The sequence below is a fragment of the Abramis brama genome (genome assembly GCF_963993115.1).
Source record: "Abramis brama genome assembly, chromosome: 10".
Classification (NCBI taxonomy): domain Eukaryota; kingdom Metazoa; phylum Chordata; class Actinopteri; order Cypriniformes; family Leuciscidae; genus Abramis; species Abramis brama.
In genome coordinates, this window is record NC_139972.1 from 23,309,936 (window position 1) to 23,329,907 (window position 19,972).

A 19,972-nucleotide genomic window follows, 5' to 3' on the forward strand; every position below is an offset into this window, starting at 1 on the left:
CAGTATGGTGTTTTATATCGGGATGATGTGGAATCATGTTTGACCCCACATGAATAAAAACACTAACTATAATCATCAGAGGTGGACAAAGTACACAACTTTCTTACTTTATTTTTGTTGCATCGTTGTGTGTAATACTTACAGTACCTTTTGCCTCTGAATCTATGCCTGCCTACTTACCCTCATATCAATATCAAATTAATTTTGATTAATTTCCCCAGTAGTGGGATTGAATGTGAGATTGAATAAATTTACTCAATAACGTCCACAATGGTTTCGGACACCCAAATGGCTGTTATCTATAAGCTAGTGTGCTCCAGAATTCGCATTTAGAAGACCAAACCCAACGTTGAAAATGAAAATCAGGTTGATGTCAGAATCCAACGTCAGATTGACGTTAATCTCCAACGTTGTACTGTGGTTGAAAATGAAAATCGCGTTGACGTCAGAAACCAACATCAGTTTTTGATCGGAGTTGTTTTTTTCAACGTCGGAGATTGATCATATATTATGGTTTCTGCCTTGACTTTGAATCATTGAATGTGCAATTCAAATCACAAAACATGAAGATATCCAAAGTCTGACTGAAATGTACAGAAAGAGAAAACTGGAGAAAGCTTTCTAATGTCAGTCCATTAATTACACCAGAGTTAGCCTACTTTTTTTGGCACCTTATTGCCAGATTCATTACCTTGTTTCTCATTAGATCATTTATTGTGGCATCATCTGCCAATTTTATGAAGCCTTTAAATGGCAAAACAGCCATCAGTAAGTCACAAGTTAAATAAGTAATAAGCATACTCTAGGACTTCTAAAGTTTAAACCGCAAACAAGCCAGCTGGATGCTGATGAGGCACGTGTTTCTATTTCTACTGTTTTGGGGTTTTTTTTGGACTTGCAGGAAGAGTTATGATTTACCAAGACCTGATTTGCCAAAACCTGAGATGTGGTGTCACCTACAGATCATACAACATTCACCATATAATGCTGCTGATGGATACTTTCATGTCACTGTATAACCAAAGATTTAAACTCATAAATCATCCAATAAATTAAATCAACAGCAACAAGGATTTGTGATTTTGTAGCACACAACAGCGCTAACCTGAAGCCTCTCAAAATGTCATACACATACAATTAAAGTCATTCTAATGGCTAAACCTTACTTATAGTGAACAGACTTGTAAAATTTAATTTGAAAACCGTCTGAAATCATCAGGGATTTGCCAGGGGCATTGTATACACGATAAAAATGAAAAAAATTAAATAATTCTGAACAAAAGCTCAGGTACAAGTGTCACTTATTGTCCCTCTCAGCCGCAGCAGAGTGCAAAGGTGGCTCGCAGTACAAACTCTGGGTTAAAAAAAGAAAAAGAAAAAAGGCAAATTAAAAAAGACCTCCCTCTCTTAAAGTCATGAGTTGTTACCTAAAGGACTCTCTAGCAGTGTAGCAAATGGAAGAGACGATTCGTCAGCTAATGCTGCTGAAGGATGGATAAAAGAGGTCTCATTTAGAAGTGTTTACACTGGCACGTCTGAGAGAATATCCTTGTTCTTGGAAATGTCATTGTTGGGATTACAGTTGAAATGCATGAACTCAGCCTTGGAGAGAAGCATGATCATAACTTGGTATTTAACTCCCTCTACAGGTTAAGAAAAAGAACTACGGACTCCTCCTAATGAAGTTCCCGTTTTCAGCATCATTACTCCAGTCTTCAGTGTCACATGATGATCCTTCAGAAGTCATTCTAATATGCTGACTGACTTTAAACATTTGGTTTGTTTGGTACAGTATATTACAAGCCAAGTCACACTGATTTCATAACTAAAATACAACATGTAAAATATAGGAAATATTTTTAATAACTTTATTCTCTTTTTTCAATAGATCTGTACAACCAAAGAATCAAACCTTGTAGTGAGTCTGGCAAAAACTGACCTGTACATGTCTATGCAGAATTTCTTACACTCATTTAAATAATCAAATGATTAATTATCTAGCTAAGCAAACATTGCAAACCATTCCTACCAACAGAGAACAAATCAGCAGATTTTGGAAGGTGGGGATGAGACAGAAAAAAAAAAACGTTCCCTTTTGCTTCCTACACTCGCTCCAAGTGTTTTTACAGTGAGACATCTTATATTTACACACACACACTTGGACAAGTCTAAAATAGCGTGATTTTTCATTACACGAGAGCGGGTAGGAACATACAGGTGTAGACATTTGAACTGGTGGTAGGAAGCCATGTCAGTAAAGATATGAGCGTATGCAGAGATTAACTGGACTTGATCAATACATAAACCGTCAAACAAACAAACCTAAAGACAGACCAATGAAACGTTTCGGCTCTGAGGTCGGTGTGGTTCATTATTCATTCACCTGTAGTGCAGGCATATACCTAATGGGCCGCGCACGTCCACACAGGTAAAGTACTTTGAAATAATTGGACTGATAACTCTCCTCGAACACAGAATGGTAATAAATGAAAAGCTCATACCTGAGATAAACGTAAGAGAGTACAGAAACGAGGTTGTGAGGGAAATATTGCAGAAAAACCTCGCAGCATATTGGAAAACTGTGCAAATACCCTCACAAACGTCTTAACCTGCTTTCTTTTAGTCGACGTTACTTTCCGATGCTGTCAGTTTACATTTACTTGGTGCTCACTACCGCTAAATTAAAGTGAGCAGGGTGTATTATCGTTTCAAAATATTATTTCTGTTTCTGTCCAGATTTTTCTGGAGAAGCCAAATATATGCAGTGACAGGGAGTTTTTTTATTTATTATTTCTGACACTGGAAAATTTATCAAGGGCATAAGAAACTAACAACTGCAGTGCTAACAATCAAAACGAATCAAACAAACCATAACCAAGCTAAAAGCCTGGAAATGTTCTCTCCAAGGACACCCATAGACATTCTGAAGTCCAACATTAGATTAGCAAGAATTCAGCAGCAGAAAAAGGGGCGAGCCTTGGCCAAAAAGCCATTCAACGACTGAAAGAGCATGATTAATGACAAAATACAAAAAAGGGAATATTAATCTCTGCGTCATTATACTTGAACAAATTATAGTAATAAAGCAGACCTTATTTCATCCCACGTGAAACCAACATAAAAAAGAACAACGGATAAGGCTTAAAAGCTTTACTCCAAGCCAGGTAGGTGTATCGACAGCTTCTTCTAGGAGCCAATTGGGTGGGTTGCTGGGATTGGACACCGTGAAACATGTTATGTACAGAATGCAAAGAGACATTAATGGCAATGGGTCTACTAGACGTGACGTTATTGCGAGACTGATCTTGAGGGAGACGAAAGCAAGCGGCCCATCACACTGATAATGCGACATGTGACTCGACGTGCTTTGGAGCAGAATTACATGCATATAAAAACACACAGACCCACTGAATGCAATTCATCCACCCAGAAGGGAAGTGGCCTGCTGTCCTCATCACGCAGTAGTGTTCTGGTTTGTGTAGTCATTCTTTTAGTGTCTCCACAGATAAGAATTAGCCGTACAGGCCCTTTTGCCATCTATTGCAGCACCATTCAAGCTCTAGTGTCCCTCTAGGGCTGAAGACTCGGTGTAGTCTTTCCTAAAAAAGGCCCAAAGGTCAGGAGGGCACAGACGTCTCCTGGATTAACAGACTCTGTAATCAGTGAAGTAAATGAAGTGATGCTTAGTGTCAGGCCTATTGACGCCGAAGGCAGTTGGATTCCTACAGATCCAGAGTGTGGGGAAGAGGGAGGTCATGAAATTGGCTGAGTATTACCCTCTTAAGGCCACACTGTTGTACAGACAGACATAGAGATGAGGACATGGAGCTGTGGTCGTTTATTCCTTGTTGAACTGCACGGAGAACCACCTGGCTGGAGAGTGAAACTGGGACAAAGCCGTGATAACGTAAATGCAAACATGATGTCTCAAGTCTCAGGATTACATCAGCAGCAACAACACGGAGTCTTAACTGCACCATAGTTATCTTCACAAATGTACTTTTTTATCACTACAGATTTTTCATCCACGGCATGATAATCCACAGTCTGTTTTTTTTTTGTGCTGGAAGGAGTCTGATCGGACGGAAAACATGATTAACCTTTATTTAGTTACAATATTTAAATTTACAGGAGCACAAAGTCAAGAAAACTTCAGTCCTCGTTGGTGGTTCAGTCATTGACGCTTAGCTCCCTCTTTTTTTCTCTTTCATACAGTACATTGATTTCTTACGCAAGGGGATAGAGAGGAAAAAATGAAAATGGAAAAAGGCAGGATGGAGGGGACAGCAAACCAAAAAAAGGAAACTCCCAGAGCCAGTGATGCGCACTTCATGTAGGAGGTGGTGGTGGACACGGTGGGTGAGGAGGACAGAACCTGCTGATATTCATGATGAGTGAGGATAATTAAGGGGCAGGTGGGCCACGAGGTGAGTGAGGAGAGGAGGGCGAGGGATCTCTGGAGGATCAGAAACTGTCCACCCAGGTGCCATAACCTCGCTCTGCCAAAGTGCGGTTGAGCAGGACCAGCTACAAAAAAAGGAACCAAGTATCATCATGTTATTCATGCTACTCATTATCGAAGACAAATGCCAAGCATGAAAGAAACCCCTTTAAAATGAGTGAGATTGCACATGAACTGAGACTGTAACTGAGACTGACAGAACTGAGACTGTACACGGTTTCTCAATATTTCAAATTTTTTGCACTTTTGCTATGTCAAATCAATAGTTTAACTATTAAAAGGGTGACATTCTGCTCAACATCCTTTTGTGTTGCAAAAAAGAAATGAAGACATACAGGTTTGAAACAAGAGGATGAGTAAATGTCAAAATTGTATAAAAAAAAAAAAAAAAAAAAAATCATTTTACATCCTTTCCCATTAATAACAATTTTATTAAATAAAAAAAATGTTATGGTAATTTTACCTCCTCTCCCACCATGTTCCACATGTGTACTAAAGGAAGTCCTGTATTATTGTCGTAGTTGGTGACCTATATGAGAAAAATGCCCATTAAATTATCTGTTGATTGTAAACGGCATCAACATAAATGTCATCTATTAATGAATGATTTAAAGACTCACTTGTGCCAGCAATGGAACCCCTCTTGTCATCTCCTCCAGCGCAGAATTGGCCTCTGCTGAGAACCGATCCTCTCCTAATGAACACGTGAACAACAGTGAGATCCAGCTGGAATAAGCTGATGAAAAATTCAACTAAGATTTAAAAGAACAAGGCATACCTGGAAGTGGGGCGATGTTGTCTAATAACACTTCTGTTCCCTGGAACGGTAATGTCACAAAGTCCGATCTGAAAAAGAAAAGTTAGGTGGGTCCACAGAAGACGACTATGATTAAAAACAACAAAATGCTGAAAAGATGGGAATTGCATCTAAAGGTGGGATGTTGATCATGACTCATGAGTAACTTTAATTTCAACCAATCATATCATCTTATTGCCATCATGACTGCATAGAAATCATGCAAATTATTTTACCTTATGCCTAAACATTCATGACAACTTTTACTATATTTTATATATATATATATACACAGTGCAATGCATAAGTGAATACACCCATGCTAAAGTTGACTAAAAAGAGGAATAAAAAAATCATATTTTGGAAATTGAACTTAATGCCTTAATTTAAAAAATTAGGAAAAATCCAACCTTTAAGGACACCAATTTTCTTTGTGAATGAATAATGTATCGTAAATAAATGTTCTTCCTTAAAATATATGGTGCATAAGTGAGTACACCCCTATGTTAAATTCCCATAGAGGCAGGCAGATTTTTATTTTTAAGTATTTAAAAAAAATTTTTTTTAGGATACTATGCATCCTGATAAAGTTCCCTTGACCTTTGGAATTAAAATAGCCCCACATCATCACATAGCCTTCACCATACCTAGAGATTGGCATGGGGTACTTTCCATAAGATCATCTCTCAATGCAAATCAAACTAGCTTTTAGGCTAGCTGAAATAAAATCATGCCAATCTCTAGGTATGGTGAAGGCTATGTGATGATGTGCGGCTATTTTAATTCCAAAGGCCAAGGGAACTTTATCAGGATGCATAGTATCCTAAAAAAAAAAAAAAAAATATATATATATAAATCTGCCTGCCTCTATGGGAATTTAACATAGGGGTGTACACACTTATGCACCATGTATTTTAAGGAAGAACATTTATTTATTTACGATACATTATTCATTCACAAAGAAAATTGGTGTCCTTAAAGGTTGGATTTTTCCTAATTTTTTAAATTAAGGCATTAAGTTCAATTTCCAAAATATGATTTTTTATTCCTCTTTTTAGTCAACTTTAGCATGGGTGTATTCACTTATGCATTGCACTGTATATATATATAAAAAAAAAAATCAATACTATATTAAAATACACAACCATTCAAAAGTTTGCAAGGTAAAAAAAAACAAAAAAAAAAACTAATTCAGCAAGGATGCATTAAATTGATCAAAAGTGACAGTAAAGACATTTATAAATGTTACAAAAATTTCTATTTCAAATAAATTATGTTCTTTTGAACTTTATATTAATTAGAGAATTCTGCAAAAATGCACCAGTTTCCACAAAAATATTAAGCAGGACAGCCGTTTTCAACATACGATTCCAAACCAGCATATTAGAATGATTTCTGAAGGATCATGTGACACTGAAGACTGGAGTAATGATGCTGAAAATTCAGCTTTGCCACCACAGGAATAAATTTAAAAAATGTATTCAAATGAGTAATTTTAATTGTCATATTACTTTTTTACTGTATTTTTGATCAAATAAATGCAGCCTTGAGACATTAAAAAAAATAAAAATAATTAGCACACCTAAACGGTAGTGTTCTTGTAAATAATACATATTAAATTAAATTGATATGTAATTATTATTTCTGTATAACATTTTGTGTTGTGGACAATGCATGATACAGCTGTTAACTTTAAGAATAGGGCTGTCAACGTTAATGCGGTAACGCATTCGATTAATTTAAAATCCTTAACACTTTAAAATAATTTAACGCAAATAAATTACTGAAGCATGTGTAATTGCATCGTTTTATGTCACGCAGTTAGATGATCTTCAAAGTTCAGGAGTTTATCACGCTAAGCATCTACAATGGCGCAAACATATCAAACATATAATCATAGATATGTATAAGTAGATCCACATTCGACCCCAACAGACATGTCTGCGCGCCTGCCTGCCATCTTACAACGTTCAGCATGTCGTCACTCACAATAAGAATCAATGATGACACAACATTGCTCAGCTTCTGGTTGTAAAAAACAGATTTAAATTCCTGAAGAAATGGGATAACCTTTTACAAGTGAGTGTGTTGGTTTGTGTTTTCATACAGGTTTTTAAACTATGGTAACTTTTTAATGTCGTGTTAGTGTACGCCTTTGCTTTATATTGTGTTAGTTTAGCATAATCATCTGATGAAGTCTATAGCAGATTTAGATTTTCATACATGCGTCTAACTACGGTTGCAGACGCACAGTCAACTTGCTCCCGAATGTTTACGGACTGGCTTTGACAGTTACAATATGGCAGACGGCTTATGTATGGTGGGCCATTGAAACATCTATGTGGCATCTATGTATATTTATCTATGCCTGTAACGCCAATAGGTGGATATTTCTATTGTAATCCTTCAACCTGATTTCACTTCTCTGTTTGCAAAAATATCATTTTAAACTAATCTCTGATAAGATAACTAATCTTATCAGAATAAGATTTCAGTCGAACGATCCAGTAAGCAAATTCTTTCAAACAGTCAGTCCAAAACAGTGCTAATGTAAAGAAGGCCAGGCTGATTACATCAGAGATGGCACAGAGAACAGACTCACATTGCATTTTAAGTGAATTATTCATTCCAGTGTGTGTTTCCCTCACGCATCGTGCTGTGTGAAATACAGACTGAACGTCAAAACATCCCACTGCTGTATGGCCAGATGATATGCAAACTACGTTCCTCGGCTGGAAAAAGCAAACCAGCGTCTTGCTAGTGAAGTTTTGATGGATGAGGATTGCAATCAAGGTAAAGACGTACAGGAGTCGTACAGTAAGCACACGTGAGTCCGCTATATTGATGCGCAAAAAAATAATGTATGTGCACTCTCCGATGCACTGATCGCACATTGTAGGCTATTTATGCACTGACACATTTCACTACATTCAGTACATTGTTTCCACACACATTCAGGATAATATTTTGATGTGTCTTGTGTTTAGTCATTCTGAATGGATCCGTGTACTGTAGTAGGTATATGCAGTCAGGTCAAGGCGGTTGGTTTAGGGCTTTTTTTGTGGTCCTGTTCAGTATTGTAACTTGTTGCAACTTGACTTGTCTAAAATGTAAAAGCTCTTTGCTGTCGCACTGTTGAATTCTGGAAAGAAAAAAAAATGTACAATTTTCTTATGTAAACGCTTTGGCTTTGGTGTGCATACATTTATGAATTATGTGGATTCCTTATATCATTTGATTATTTGGTGTACTTTTTTGGAAAGACACCTAAATTTACCTTGAAAAAAGTTTACAGAAAATACAGTTTTGTGAGAATCACCCTTCAATCTAATAGTTTACTTAGCAAATTATGACGAAATGGTGTAGGTATAAATGGTGTGTGCTTAATTTCATAAGCGTGGGATTAAATCACACAAAAGGGTGCAATTAAATTGACAGCAGTACATTGATGAGAGGAAGAGGTGAAAAAACGAAAGAAAAAAAAAGAAAAAGAAAAAAAGGGGGGAGGGGGAGAATATTAAACCTGATCTGTCGAAGGGTGTCAATTTTGACTCTGTCGTAGCCTCCATAATCAACATATCGGATTTCCACTTCGGTTGAATCTTTGTAGAAGGAGATGACCTGCGCTCGCCACCAGGCTCCATCGACAGCTGGGGCCGCACAAATCACTCCAACTGGAAAAGAGATGAGAGAGAAAATGAGTAATTCTCTGCAGAATGAGGAATGTGAAAAGAGAGAAGGGGGAGCCTTTTACCTTCAACAGGTGATGGCAATGGGGGAGTGCCGGGCTGTGAATAGCACAGAAACATCTGCTGGTCCAGACTGCGCAGTGCGTGGTACGTAGGGTGAGTGTGTTGCTGGACAAACAGGTGACCGGCTGATACAATGTTCACCACGATCACCTCCACTGTCACCCCACTGGGCAACAGAAGCTGTACCAGGCAGATCCATTGAAGCACTATGTTAGTATGTCAAAATCCAGGAATTATCTGATTTTTGTTGTTGTTTGGTTGCAGTTCAATTTTATTCAAGTAACATGAGCAGACTGCGAAAAAAACCTTCATAAATCCAGTCTTACAGGATCTGTCCTATTTAATGTGATAATTTACGCAACAACAAAAAATCCTATGTACAATTTACACAGAAAGTGTTAAGAGTGCTGCATGACAGTCAGAATGTTGCCTTAAAAGGTAGCTGCCTATGTAGTCTGCAGGCGTGGGGGGAAGGAGCCAATCTTACCCAGGAAGTCATGGGCAGAGAGGGCAGCGTTAGTGGTGGGGGCGGTGGGGCGTACAAGTTGGTCAGGTCCAAGTCTTTAAACTTCTTCCCAATCAAGGCCAGCGCCTTATCTACCTGCTGCTGGCTTCCTATGAGGCAAACCAGAACAAAAACAATTCAAAGAGGCTATGGCTGAACTGGAAAAATATAGCCCTTTGGAGAGACTGACTTACCCTCTATATGGCAGATCTGAAACTCTTGAGTGTAAGGCAGGGTTGAAATGTAGATCTTAGCACCAGAGCTCTGCTTCAGGAAGCTCACATATCTCCCTTGTTTGCCGATTAGCCGTCCCACTAGATGCTACAAAATCAGAGGAGAACAGGTTTTAATGAATTCATACATAATGATCGACTAGTTAAGTTAATTAGCTTTAAAGGGGTCATATAATGGTACATGCACTTTTACAAGTTGATTGTACTGAAATGTGTGTTGGCAGTGCCTGTACACAACCATCATAAAATGATAAAAAATCCATCCAGTGTTTTTTTTTTTTTAAAGGTCCCGTATTATGCCCCTTTTCACAAGATGTAAAATAAGTCTCTGATGTCCCCAGAGTGTGTATGTGAAGTTTCAGCTCAAAATACCCAACAGATCATTTTTTACAGCATGTTTAAATTGTCATTTTTTGGGGCTCAGAAAAACGCGCTGTTTTAGTGTGTGCCCTTTAAATGCAAATTCCGACCCAGGGGGCGGAGCTTCATGAGCTCGCGCTCAGTCTCTCAGGACAATTTCATCTCACGGAATGATGATAATATCAGAAACTCTCAGTAACGGTGTTCATTTCGAGTCGGACAATAATGCCTACAGAGAGTGCTGTATAGAGATGAAACAGGTATAGTTTAGTAGTTTAATTACGGTTATTATATTACGTATTTTGTCATCTGCTTGTATGTATCCATTATTTATTAATAGCCTACAAGTCTGCTGTCTGAATGATGATCAAACATATACTGATGAGTTTAATAAAGTTTATTGTACATCACACAAAAGATGAAGCGTCAGTTTTACTTCAGAAAATCACCGTAAGAGCTGAGTAAACACAGTAAGTTATAAGAAGTGCGCAAGTACATAAACGAATTTCGGTAGAGTTGAGGGAGCATTCCTGTGGGCGGAGGTTAGTCAAAAAACGGTTCTAGTGACGTCATTAAAGAAGGAAGTAGAGGGATGTAGTCCAAACGGGCCATTCGATGTAGGCGACTTCTGTTAAATAAAATATCTCGCTTGGCATTGAACTTTGAGCTTTATAATTTTACAGATATTATTTATGCTCTAACAGCAACATTACACACTAACTAAAGTTTGAAACATGGGATCACGAAGAACGGGACCTTTAAATCTTCTTATACGTTTTCCCCCCCCATCTCAAATCAAGCTGTTCGATTTTGTGACGTCACAAAATCGACGCCCCTCCCACAATTGTTGATTGACAGCAGTGTTTCAACATAGACCCGCCCTCGCTCGTGAGCGAGCTGTCAATCATAGTCCGCGCGGACCAGTGCGGTCATTGTTGATACGCTGGAGCACTGTCTATGAGCAGAATGGCGTCTAAGCGATTGTGGTGTTCTGTTCTTGGGTGTAATAAGGAACACAGCAGTCATTTTGATGTTCCTAAATCCGAACCGCTGAAGACGCAGTGGCTGAGTTTGTTTTCGAAGGGAATATTCCCCACGATCAACGTCAATGCTTTCATGTTTGCGCGAATCATTTCTCACCAGACTGCTTTACAAACGAGGTCAATATAAAGCTGGTTTTGCTAAGAAGCTGCTCCTGAAAAAAGGATCGGTACCAACTATCCATGTTCCTGCTGCACCTCCAGAAGAAGAAGTGAGTAACGTTTTATTAACCTTTATATTAATCTTTATATTAATATTTATATTAATCTTTGCAAATCGCTTGCTGCACGCTTCACGATGAATGCGGCTGTTTACACTCAGGGTACATTACGGCATGTTTTCTATATACAACGTTCTCAATATAATTCATAATCCCACGTTTATAATGAACAACGCGTTATGGTTATTGTGTCATTGTGTTACGGTGTACCCACAGAACAGAGGGGCGGGGTGAGCAAAGCTCATTATCATTTAAAGACACATGCACTTAAACGGCGTGCTGAAAACAGAGCTGTTTTTGACCAGGTAAAATTAGTGTTTTCTTACAATACTAATGAGAATTTTTAATTAAAGTATATTACAAACTTTTAATTTAGACCCTAAAGAATCATATTAGCTTGTACAAAAATGGCATTATATGACCCCTTTAATAAACGTGTGCTACGCATTCAAGCTGTGGTGTTGACAAAATTTGCTCTGTGCTTTGATATTTAGATAAAGGGGTGTAAGACAACATGCAATGAGTTTTTCTTCATTCTTAAAATTGTTTCAGAAAAAAACTTTTGATTGATGGAAGTAGAATAATGTGAATCAGAATCAGGGTTTAAAGGAAACACACCTTTGGCACCTCAATCTCCCACACAACAAGCTCTGAGCTCTGTGATTGACAGGTCTGGCTGCCACTCGGCTGGCCGTCTCCCACCCCCAAGGTGGAACAGCTGTCCACTGAATCCATGCTATTCACATCTGAACCTGTTATGAAAAAAAACACAAATGTCAGTCAGATGTGTCAAAGTATAAACATACAGAATCATTTAATTGATTTCAGCAAATGTTTGAAAAATATAAGTTTTTAGTCAATTTACTATTTTTCAAAAAAACATTTGCAAAACCTTAAGATTCACATTGGTTAAAATAAATAAAGGTTAAAAAAATATTATACACACACACACACATACAAAAGGTAAGACATAATTAATACAATACATTTAAATAAATAAATAAAAAGTTCTGCCAACTGAATAAACCAATCACTATTACCTGCAACTAATCCTGGGGTGGTCTGCATATCGTAGAAATATTATATATAGTATTGCGTGTGTATATGAAAGGTAAAATGTAGAAAATATATATTTAAATAAATGCATAAAAAAAAAAAAAACTTCCATCTTAAAAAAAAATCAATAATCACCTGCAACTAATTCCAAGATGATCTGGATATAGTAAAACCGATTGTTAGCATAGTTTGAAAAATCTGGCATCCATTCCACACATTCTCCCAACAACATTACTGCAACCCAAATCAATGACATTCAGGGGGTCTAAACAGACCATTCTTTAACAGACTGAACGCAAATGCCTGCTTAGCCAGGTCATCACTGTTTGCCAAGTAACCATGGGGTAACAATAACAAACACAACAGATGACAAGGACCATTAACAAACAAAACAACCAGCCTCTTCCCTCAGGATGAAAACCATGCCGCTATTGTTCTTGATTGATACCATTAAAGCAGTAAGCTTATGACACTTTTCCTACTACTAGAAGGTGACAGCGTCAACAATTGCCCATTTACTCTGCTTTAACTAATGGGAAAGAAGCATCAAGGGTCTGTTACATTTTCTCCTTTCATTCAAGAGAGGACGGGCTGAGACACCAAGTGCTGCCAGTCTCCACACCAATCTCAGGTCACAATATGGCAGGAGAAGGATCACCAGCAGCAGCTGGTGAGGCAGCAACACCTCACAACGGTTCAGGCAAATCACTCACACACCCCACACAAGTGATTCCGGTCATCAAATCAACAGAAAAATACTCACTCTGCATTAAAATACAAACATTGCAAAATGGTCAGTGTGCTGTATAGCCACCTTCTGGTAAAAACAGCTGTTGAATAACTAATAACAGAACAACTAGTGGCCATTTCTACCACCTGCTCTGAAGTTAAAAAAGCAAGACTCCACTGATATCCATGTAAGGAAGTTGCTGTAGTAAGGAGTGGTAAAAACAGCTGTGCACATGTGGTTGTGCTCATGTAACATACACTGTTTGGGAATTTGAGCATCTGAGGCTTCCAGAGAGTCTATTCACAGTTTGAGAGGTACCCTTGATTCAGGCTTTTTTGCACTACTACATCTGGCCAAATGTCAAGAAGAGGAGGATTGATTCTGGTTGGATTCAAACACAAAAACAAAGCCAATTGAAAACCGTGAGCATGTCAGTAAATGATTCCAATCCTTTGTGCCTTCCTTTTGATGCAAATTCAAAACCTTTGTGGAAAGTTAGATTTGCACCAGCAAAAACCTTTGACACTACACAACATGAGCCATGGGGAAAAAGCAAACACAGATCGCTTTGCATTAATGCACGATAAGTGTATCACATCCCAAACTATTAAGTAAAGCACAATCAAACAATCTCCCAAGATGGAGTTCACATGAAGTGTGAATACTGAGAGATGCTTTGAGACCACTGAAATTAAAGGAATTCAATATTGTGAATTTAATTTCAGTTTGACTAAAGGGACAGTTCAACCGAAAATAAAAATTGTCATCTTTTACTCTCCCTCATATAATTTCCAAACTGTTTGATTTTTTTCTCCTGCGAAACACAAATTGCATGATATTTTGAAGAATGTTTCAACTCTTTTATTCATAGAATTATAAAGTCAATGAGGTCAAAACAACAATGGACCCCACTGACTTTAATTTAATAGACAAATACATTTTTTCCAAATATATTGTGTTCCACAGAACACAGCCTAAGGAATGTTGATTGACCTAACGTTGGTTAAATAAATAATTTTGTGATTATGCAAACTTGAGAAGTGTGTATTATCATCCGACGCACCTACGATGGATTCGGGTAGGTGAGCCACTGCATTATTTGGCTCCCACAGAGGAAAGTGAAAAAGATTCGGATTGACTTGAGACGGGCGAGTAAATGACATAATTTTCATTCTTTTAAATTCTTAAGAACTTTAACTCACCTCCTGATTGGTCAGCTTCTACCTCGCTAGCGGCGCCATTCCTGAGGCCTGTTCCATTCAATCGTGCTGCTTCGCAAACCGTAGCAACATTTTCTGCAGTAAGCGGGGACTCCTGAGGAGCAATTAGAACAAGACTCTCCTGTAGTCCATCTCCATGACCCTCTGAGGCCCTACAAGTCCCTGAAATTTGAATGAGGTCCTCCTTGCTTTCAGAAACTGTTGAGGACAATCCCGTGCTACGGAGGTCCTCACTGCTGACGCCATCCTCGGATTGGCATGTGCTACATCCCGAGTCTTCAACCAGAGCTTCCTCCGCCTGCAGCTTGGCCAGAACTGGCGTTGACTCCAACTGTTCCCCAGACGGCACAGTCAACAAGCCTTTTTCCTTGTCATTCTCTGGCATCTTCCAGAGCGAAGGTGCCAGACAACCATTGACGATCTCTTCCGCTATCTGTGCCGCCCGAAACTCGTCACTTTCTGTACTTTCAGGAGGTACACACAACTCTACTTCCTTACCATTTACAGCCGGCGTGCTGCTGTCAGCAGCTTCAGAGCCCTTGCTGTACCGCGACTCACAGCTGCTGACCGCCATGACCTCCTGGGTGGCTGCCGAGATGACCTCAGAGATCAGCCCCGCCGCGAGGCGCTGGAGCTCCTGCATGTCTGGACTGTTCTCGACCGGCAGGCCCAGGTCTCCGTTTTCATGGTGCTGGGCCTCAGTTGATCTTTCTGAGAGGGGTGTACTGGTGGAGTTGGGGAACGAGGTCAGAGGTGTTTTTGGGCTGCAGATCTCCAGCAAGACAGCCTCGCCTTCCGTTGACGACGCAACGAAGGCCTGCTCATCTTTTGAAATGTCAGCTGGCAGATTCTGAGCGCATGTCGGTGCCGAGGTTTCAGTGGCCACCTCTCCCTCAGGTTCAGGTCGCTCTGCTTTGGCTAGCTCTGCGGGACGCTGCCTAATTAGTGGTTGGTTTTCGACCTGCTTCTTGATTGAAGCAGCACTTGCTAGATCTGGCGGAAACTGATTTGAAGGTTTGCTGTCAGTGGCGGCCTCTGGTTCTTTGTGATTAGGGCTCTCCTCCACTGTTTTTGTTGGGGTTGAAGATGACACAGGAGTCGTCTGCCTTGTTGTCTCTGGGTGGCTTTGTGGGGGCAATGATTTTGCACCGCTCTGAGGAGCGCTTAGCTGTCCACTTGCCAAGACAACTGGAGGGGCGCCAAGAACCTCTCCCGCAGTGGCTTTTAGCACTGGCGTGTGAATCTCCGCAACAACTTCCTGCTCAACAGGTCTGTGCTCTTTGGCCTTGACTCTGTCACGGCTGGTTCTACGGTGTGTACTGCTGGCTGCGGGGCAGCTCTTGTCGACCATCCCATTGCTGCCCTCGCCAGAGGAGGTCCGCAAGCCCATAACTGACCCCTCCTCACTCTCCCGGTTGGTGATTCGCTCTTTCTTGCGGGAGATGTACCACCACCAGCCTATGAGCGCTAGCACTCCAGGAAGCGTATACGGAACAAAGGACCGGAACCTCAGTGGCATCTCCTCTAGACCCTAGCAGCTACACCTGCAGATAAAAAAAAAATCAGTTAAATTGAGTTAAAGCAAGACATAACAGCAAATGACAATTATGTTGCAATATAATGGACAGACAATAAACTTGACATACACACCAAGCAGAACCATTCAATCTTAATACAAAAAGTTAAGAAACATTTTTAAACAATTAAAAAATAAATAAATACAAAGAAACAAACAAACAGGGGTATTTAGATATGCCCCCACAATTTAACCACCAATATTTTTAATATTAGCACAGTCAAAGCTAGTTCTTAAGGATCACAAATAGGCTAAGTTATTTATTTTGCAATAACCAAAATACTGTACATCATCCCACTAATGACACAGCTACTTAAATATTTAAACGAATGGACATGAAATATTGATACGTGAATTTCGTGAATTCATGAATAATGAAATCATGAATAATGAAATCATGAATCATGAATTCAATAAAATTCATGAATTTTATTGATATAATTATTTTTTTATTTTAAAGAAGAGAGCAGAGTGATATGAGAGACATTAAGCTAGCAAAGCATTTATAGCTGGAAACCAGTTGCAAACATTTTACCACAGATAGACCAATCAGAAAGCATTCAAGAAAGATGTGTAATAAAATGTTTTATTTCTGGTTTAGGATGCGTTGCCTTTGGGAAGAAGTGAAAGAATGGGTGACTCATACTCATCTTCGAAAATTGCACCCTAGTCAACATTAATTCCTTTGTCTTGTTCACAAGTCTGTGTAACATTTAGAAACCAACTAACTCACAGTTAGGCAAGATGCATGGGCATTAAACATCTTGCATTGAACTATACATATCTTGATAGATATACTTATGCAATTAAAAAAACAACGGCATCCTTTCAAGACAAAAGACAGATCCAATCATAATGTAAGCAAGTAATCAACCGGAATATAAAAAAAATTAAAAATTAACTAAGATTGCATTTTATATTGCATTGTTTGCAGCACTTTTGGTCAGGCTGCTTTACAGTGAGAGAGGGAAGACTTCTGGGCAGCCATGCAAAAACTTCAGGGACAATATCACATGGCTGACATTCAACCTCAGAGGCTGCTGGGAGCTACGTGCCATGTCTACCTCACTGCTTGAATGGGAGGAGCATCCTTTCAGAGTTAAAAAAGGACATTCATGCATGCCTTTCCATCATGGGAGCAGCATATCCCAGTCTCAAGAAGAGGAGGAACACATCATATACAAACCCCTCCCATTAACTGCTGTACATAGTAACCAAAGAGGTTTCTGTTTCTCTTCAGCTTTCAGATAGAGTTTCAAAAGACAGCCTGCCAACTGCCTCTCCAACTGTCAATGAATAAGGACTACAGCATGTAGCATGTGAACAAAATACACTGCAAGAGATCAAAGTTGGTTCTGAGGGGGGATGTAAAGAAGAGTGTGTGTGGGGGGGGTAAAGATTTGTAAAAGAAATGGAACTTATTGTAATCAGTTTTAAATATTTGAAATTTGGCCATTTCTAATTATTACAGGGACTTGGTGATTCCAGACACGTTTAAGTACAATGGTAATAGCATCTTATATATATCAATATCTCTATCTACCTATCTATCTATCTATCTATACACACATATATGGCTAGTTTGTAAATCACAACAAACCAAAATTTGGTCCCAAACTAGATAGCCCCTACTGAGCAACAGCATTAATCAAGCTAAATAAATTTACAATGCTGTCACCCATTCTGTTGTATTGTTCAACCCATTTCATACATCATGTTCAGGTCTTACATTTATTTAATATTGCTGTAAAAGTACAAAAAAAGAAGTCTAAGCATTTAATTTGATCTTCTGAAATTGAAAAACATTTTATTAATAAACCATAAAAACAACTGCACCCTACCTATTTTAAGTGCCACATAAACAGATTCCAATTCACCAAACAATTTCTACATTTCAGATAACTAGGATATTAATAATAACATAATGACCCACTCTCCATTCCTATTCTCTGCTGAATGAAACTGTAAAAGTAATAGCTATGGAGGGCTGGTCTGTTCATACAATGCATGCAATAATATTACTACTATACTATCTGTTAGCGCTATCAGTCTCGAGAGCATGTTTCAAGCAGCCACGTTAAACGAATAGAACAACATGCTGTAGTTTCTGCATAGTAAATGACAAACTGATTCAGGAAGACCGTGTTCACCTTCACCATGAGGTTAAATAAACGCTCGCCGAGTTAACGCTCGCTGTCATATCATGGCCTAGCGCGCGTGCGCGAGCGGACCATAGAAAAAGACCCGAGCGCGTGCTGCACGGTGGCTGTTCGACCTTGGGGAGGTGTAGAGATAACGGAGAGGGCACCGTAGCCAGTCATTCGCGTAACACGTTACATACGAACCCATTGATCGCAAGTAAGCGGCTTACTAGAGCTGCTGCGTTCAGAATACAAAAGCGAACCTCGGAACCCCCCAGCGCGTGCGGTGATCGTTACGCGCACCGGCCACTGGCAGAGAATTACACAGGAGAGCTACAAAAGTGACGTGCGCGTTTCACCGCACTGACAATGCAGCGAAAGTCAATAATATAACACGACATAATTGTGCATAAAAGCTCATGTCTTGGCTGAGACAAATATAACACGTTAAACCAGATGTCTGCGAGGTTGTAATGCATGCTGCGTGTGTTAGCAGTCAAGCTAACTGTCCATGGCTGCTGCTATAAGGACTAAAGGGCGAAATTTGTCAAACAAAAGCAGGAGCTTTAACGGTTTATGACAGCAATGAAACACACACATAACCGAGGTGATTAAATAAAGGAGAACCCGCATAACTAGTTAGCGAGGTGATGTTGACCTACAGTGCGCGTGGTAGGCCGCTCAATGAATTACAACCCCATGCAGCCATTCAATCTAAAGTACTGACCGCTTCAAGTATCTTGACTTCAAAACGATTTTACCGGGGTAACCCTCCACCGAGTCCTCTTTCAGAGAGGCCCTGAATTATCCATGAGTTCACAGAAACCGCTCGTCCATGTGGCTCGGTACATAATTCAGCTGAATGAAGGTGCGAGTTGACTTTAACGCGCAAAAGACGAGAGAACAAAGCAGGAGAGCGTGTTTTCCGCTGTCATTCTGCAGAATGACCACACCAAAATTACAACAGCTCCAAGTAACATTATGAATTAACATTATGACCTCACAAATATCCCATTTACAAATCCCTATGGGAAAATCCAGATTATCATGGTTTCTAGCTGATAGGAACAGTAACAAATCAGCAACCAGCTTGTCAACCTATCCTAAAATGGTCAGTATAGTTTGTGGAACATCTAACCTTGGTCCTGGTCAACCAGCTACTTACTAACTTTAAAATACAGGTCATTTGTATTCCAAAACATGATAACTTCACTGGTCATACCAGTTGAAGGTGGTCAAGCTGATCTTTGCGACATGGTACCTGGTCTTCTAGATAATTATGACGTTTAATAATTGCTTAATTAGACGAAATTAATTGACGTGCAGGACTTAACCCATACATTAGGATTGAACTCCGATTTGGCGACAGTTAGCCGCAGTAGCTAAAGCGTTTTGGATAGTTAGCTGATAGCACTGGCGCAATGTCAAACATACACTGCCGAGCCAATGAAGCTGGATATCATTTGTCAAGATGAGATGATTGAATGTAAGATGGTTAAAATCAGTTGGTATGATTAGCATAGCACACCAGACAGCAGGACTAATCAAGAGAGGCGGCTAAAACTGGCTCCCTCTTTGCGGTATAAGCTTCACCTATCAACATATTAAGTAAAACCCGAACACGCGATTTATACTCACTGTGTTTATGCGTCCCTCGCACCGCCACCGTATATTATTAATGTTACGTATTCAAGGCCCAGCACAATCCCAACGTGTCCCCCCTCTTCGTGTATGTGTGTGTCTCTTGTCTCTCTCCTCCCCACGTGTTGACCGTCCGAACGCACACTCTAAAAACAGAGACGCTTCAGCTGATCAAATCTCGCGATAAGTCCACTCTCACTGTAAATGCATTGAAATGTCGCGAGATTACAGTGGTCTCG

At 39.5% G+C, this 19,972-nt stretch overlaps 1 protein-coding gene across 2 annotated transcripts; it reads right to left on the reverse strand.

Moving 5' to 3' along the window:
- Positions 1–1,842: 1,842 nt before the first annotated feature.
- On the reverse strand, positions 1,843–19,893 carry akap1b (A kinase (PRKA) anchor protein 1b). Of its 2 annotated transcripts, none has more exons than XM_084127160.1 (11): positions 19,731–19,893; positions 14,358–15,919; positions 11,988–12,121; positions 9,710–9,836; positions 9,498–9,625; positions 9,013–9,190; positions 8,782–8,932; positions 5,241–5,308; positions 5,083–5,156; positions 4,926–4,991; positions 1,843–4,527 (listed from the first exon to the last, which is right to left on the reverse strand). In XM_084127160.1, exons 2-11 carry the CDS (start codon positions 15,892–15,894, stop codon positions 4,465–4,467), a joined length of 2,526 nt encoding a protein of 841 aa, XP_083983286.1. In that variant the 5' UTR covers positions 15,895–15,919; positions 19,731–19,893; the 3' UTR covers positions 1,843–4,464. The 2 variants fall into 2 exon arrangements, with proteins under 2 accessions (XP_083983286.1, XP_083983287.1); XM_084127161.1 differs by lacking the exon at positions 19,731–19,893 and adding an exon at positions 18,820–19,043.
- Positions 19,894–19,972: the final 79 nt, after the last annotated feature.

Coding starts and splice junctions, on each gene's coding strand:
- akap1b (XM_084127160.1), bottom strand. CDS start 15,894: ATGCCACTGAGGTTCCGGTCCTTTGTTCCGTATACGCTTCCTGGAGTG. Junction 12,122..14,357: donor AGAAGCTGACCAATCAGGAG/GTGAGTTAAAGT, acceptor TTTTCATAACAG/GTTCAGATGTGAATAGCATG. Junction 8,933..9,012: donor ATTGCCATCACCTGTTGAAG/GTAAAAGGCTCC, acceptor TCTCTTTTCCAG/TTGGAGTGATTTGTGCGGCC.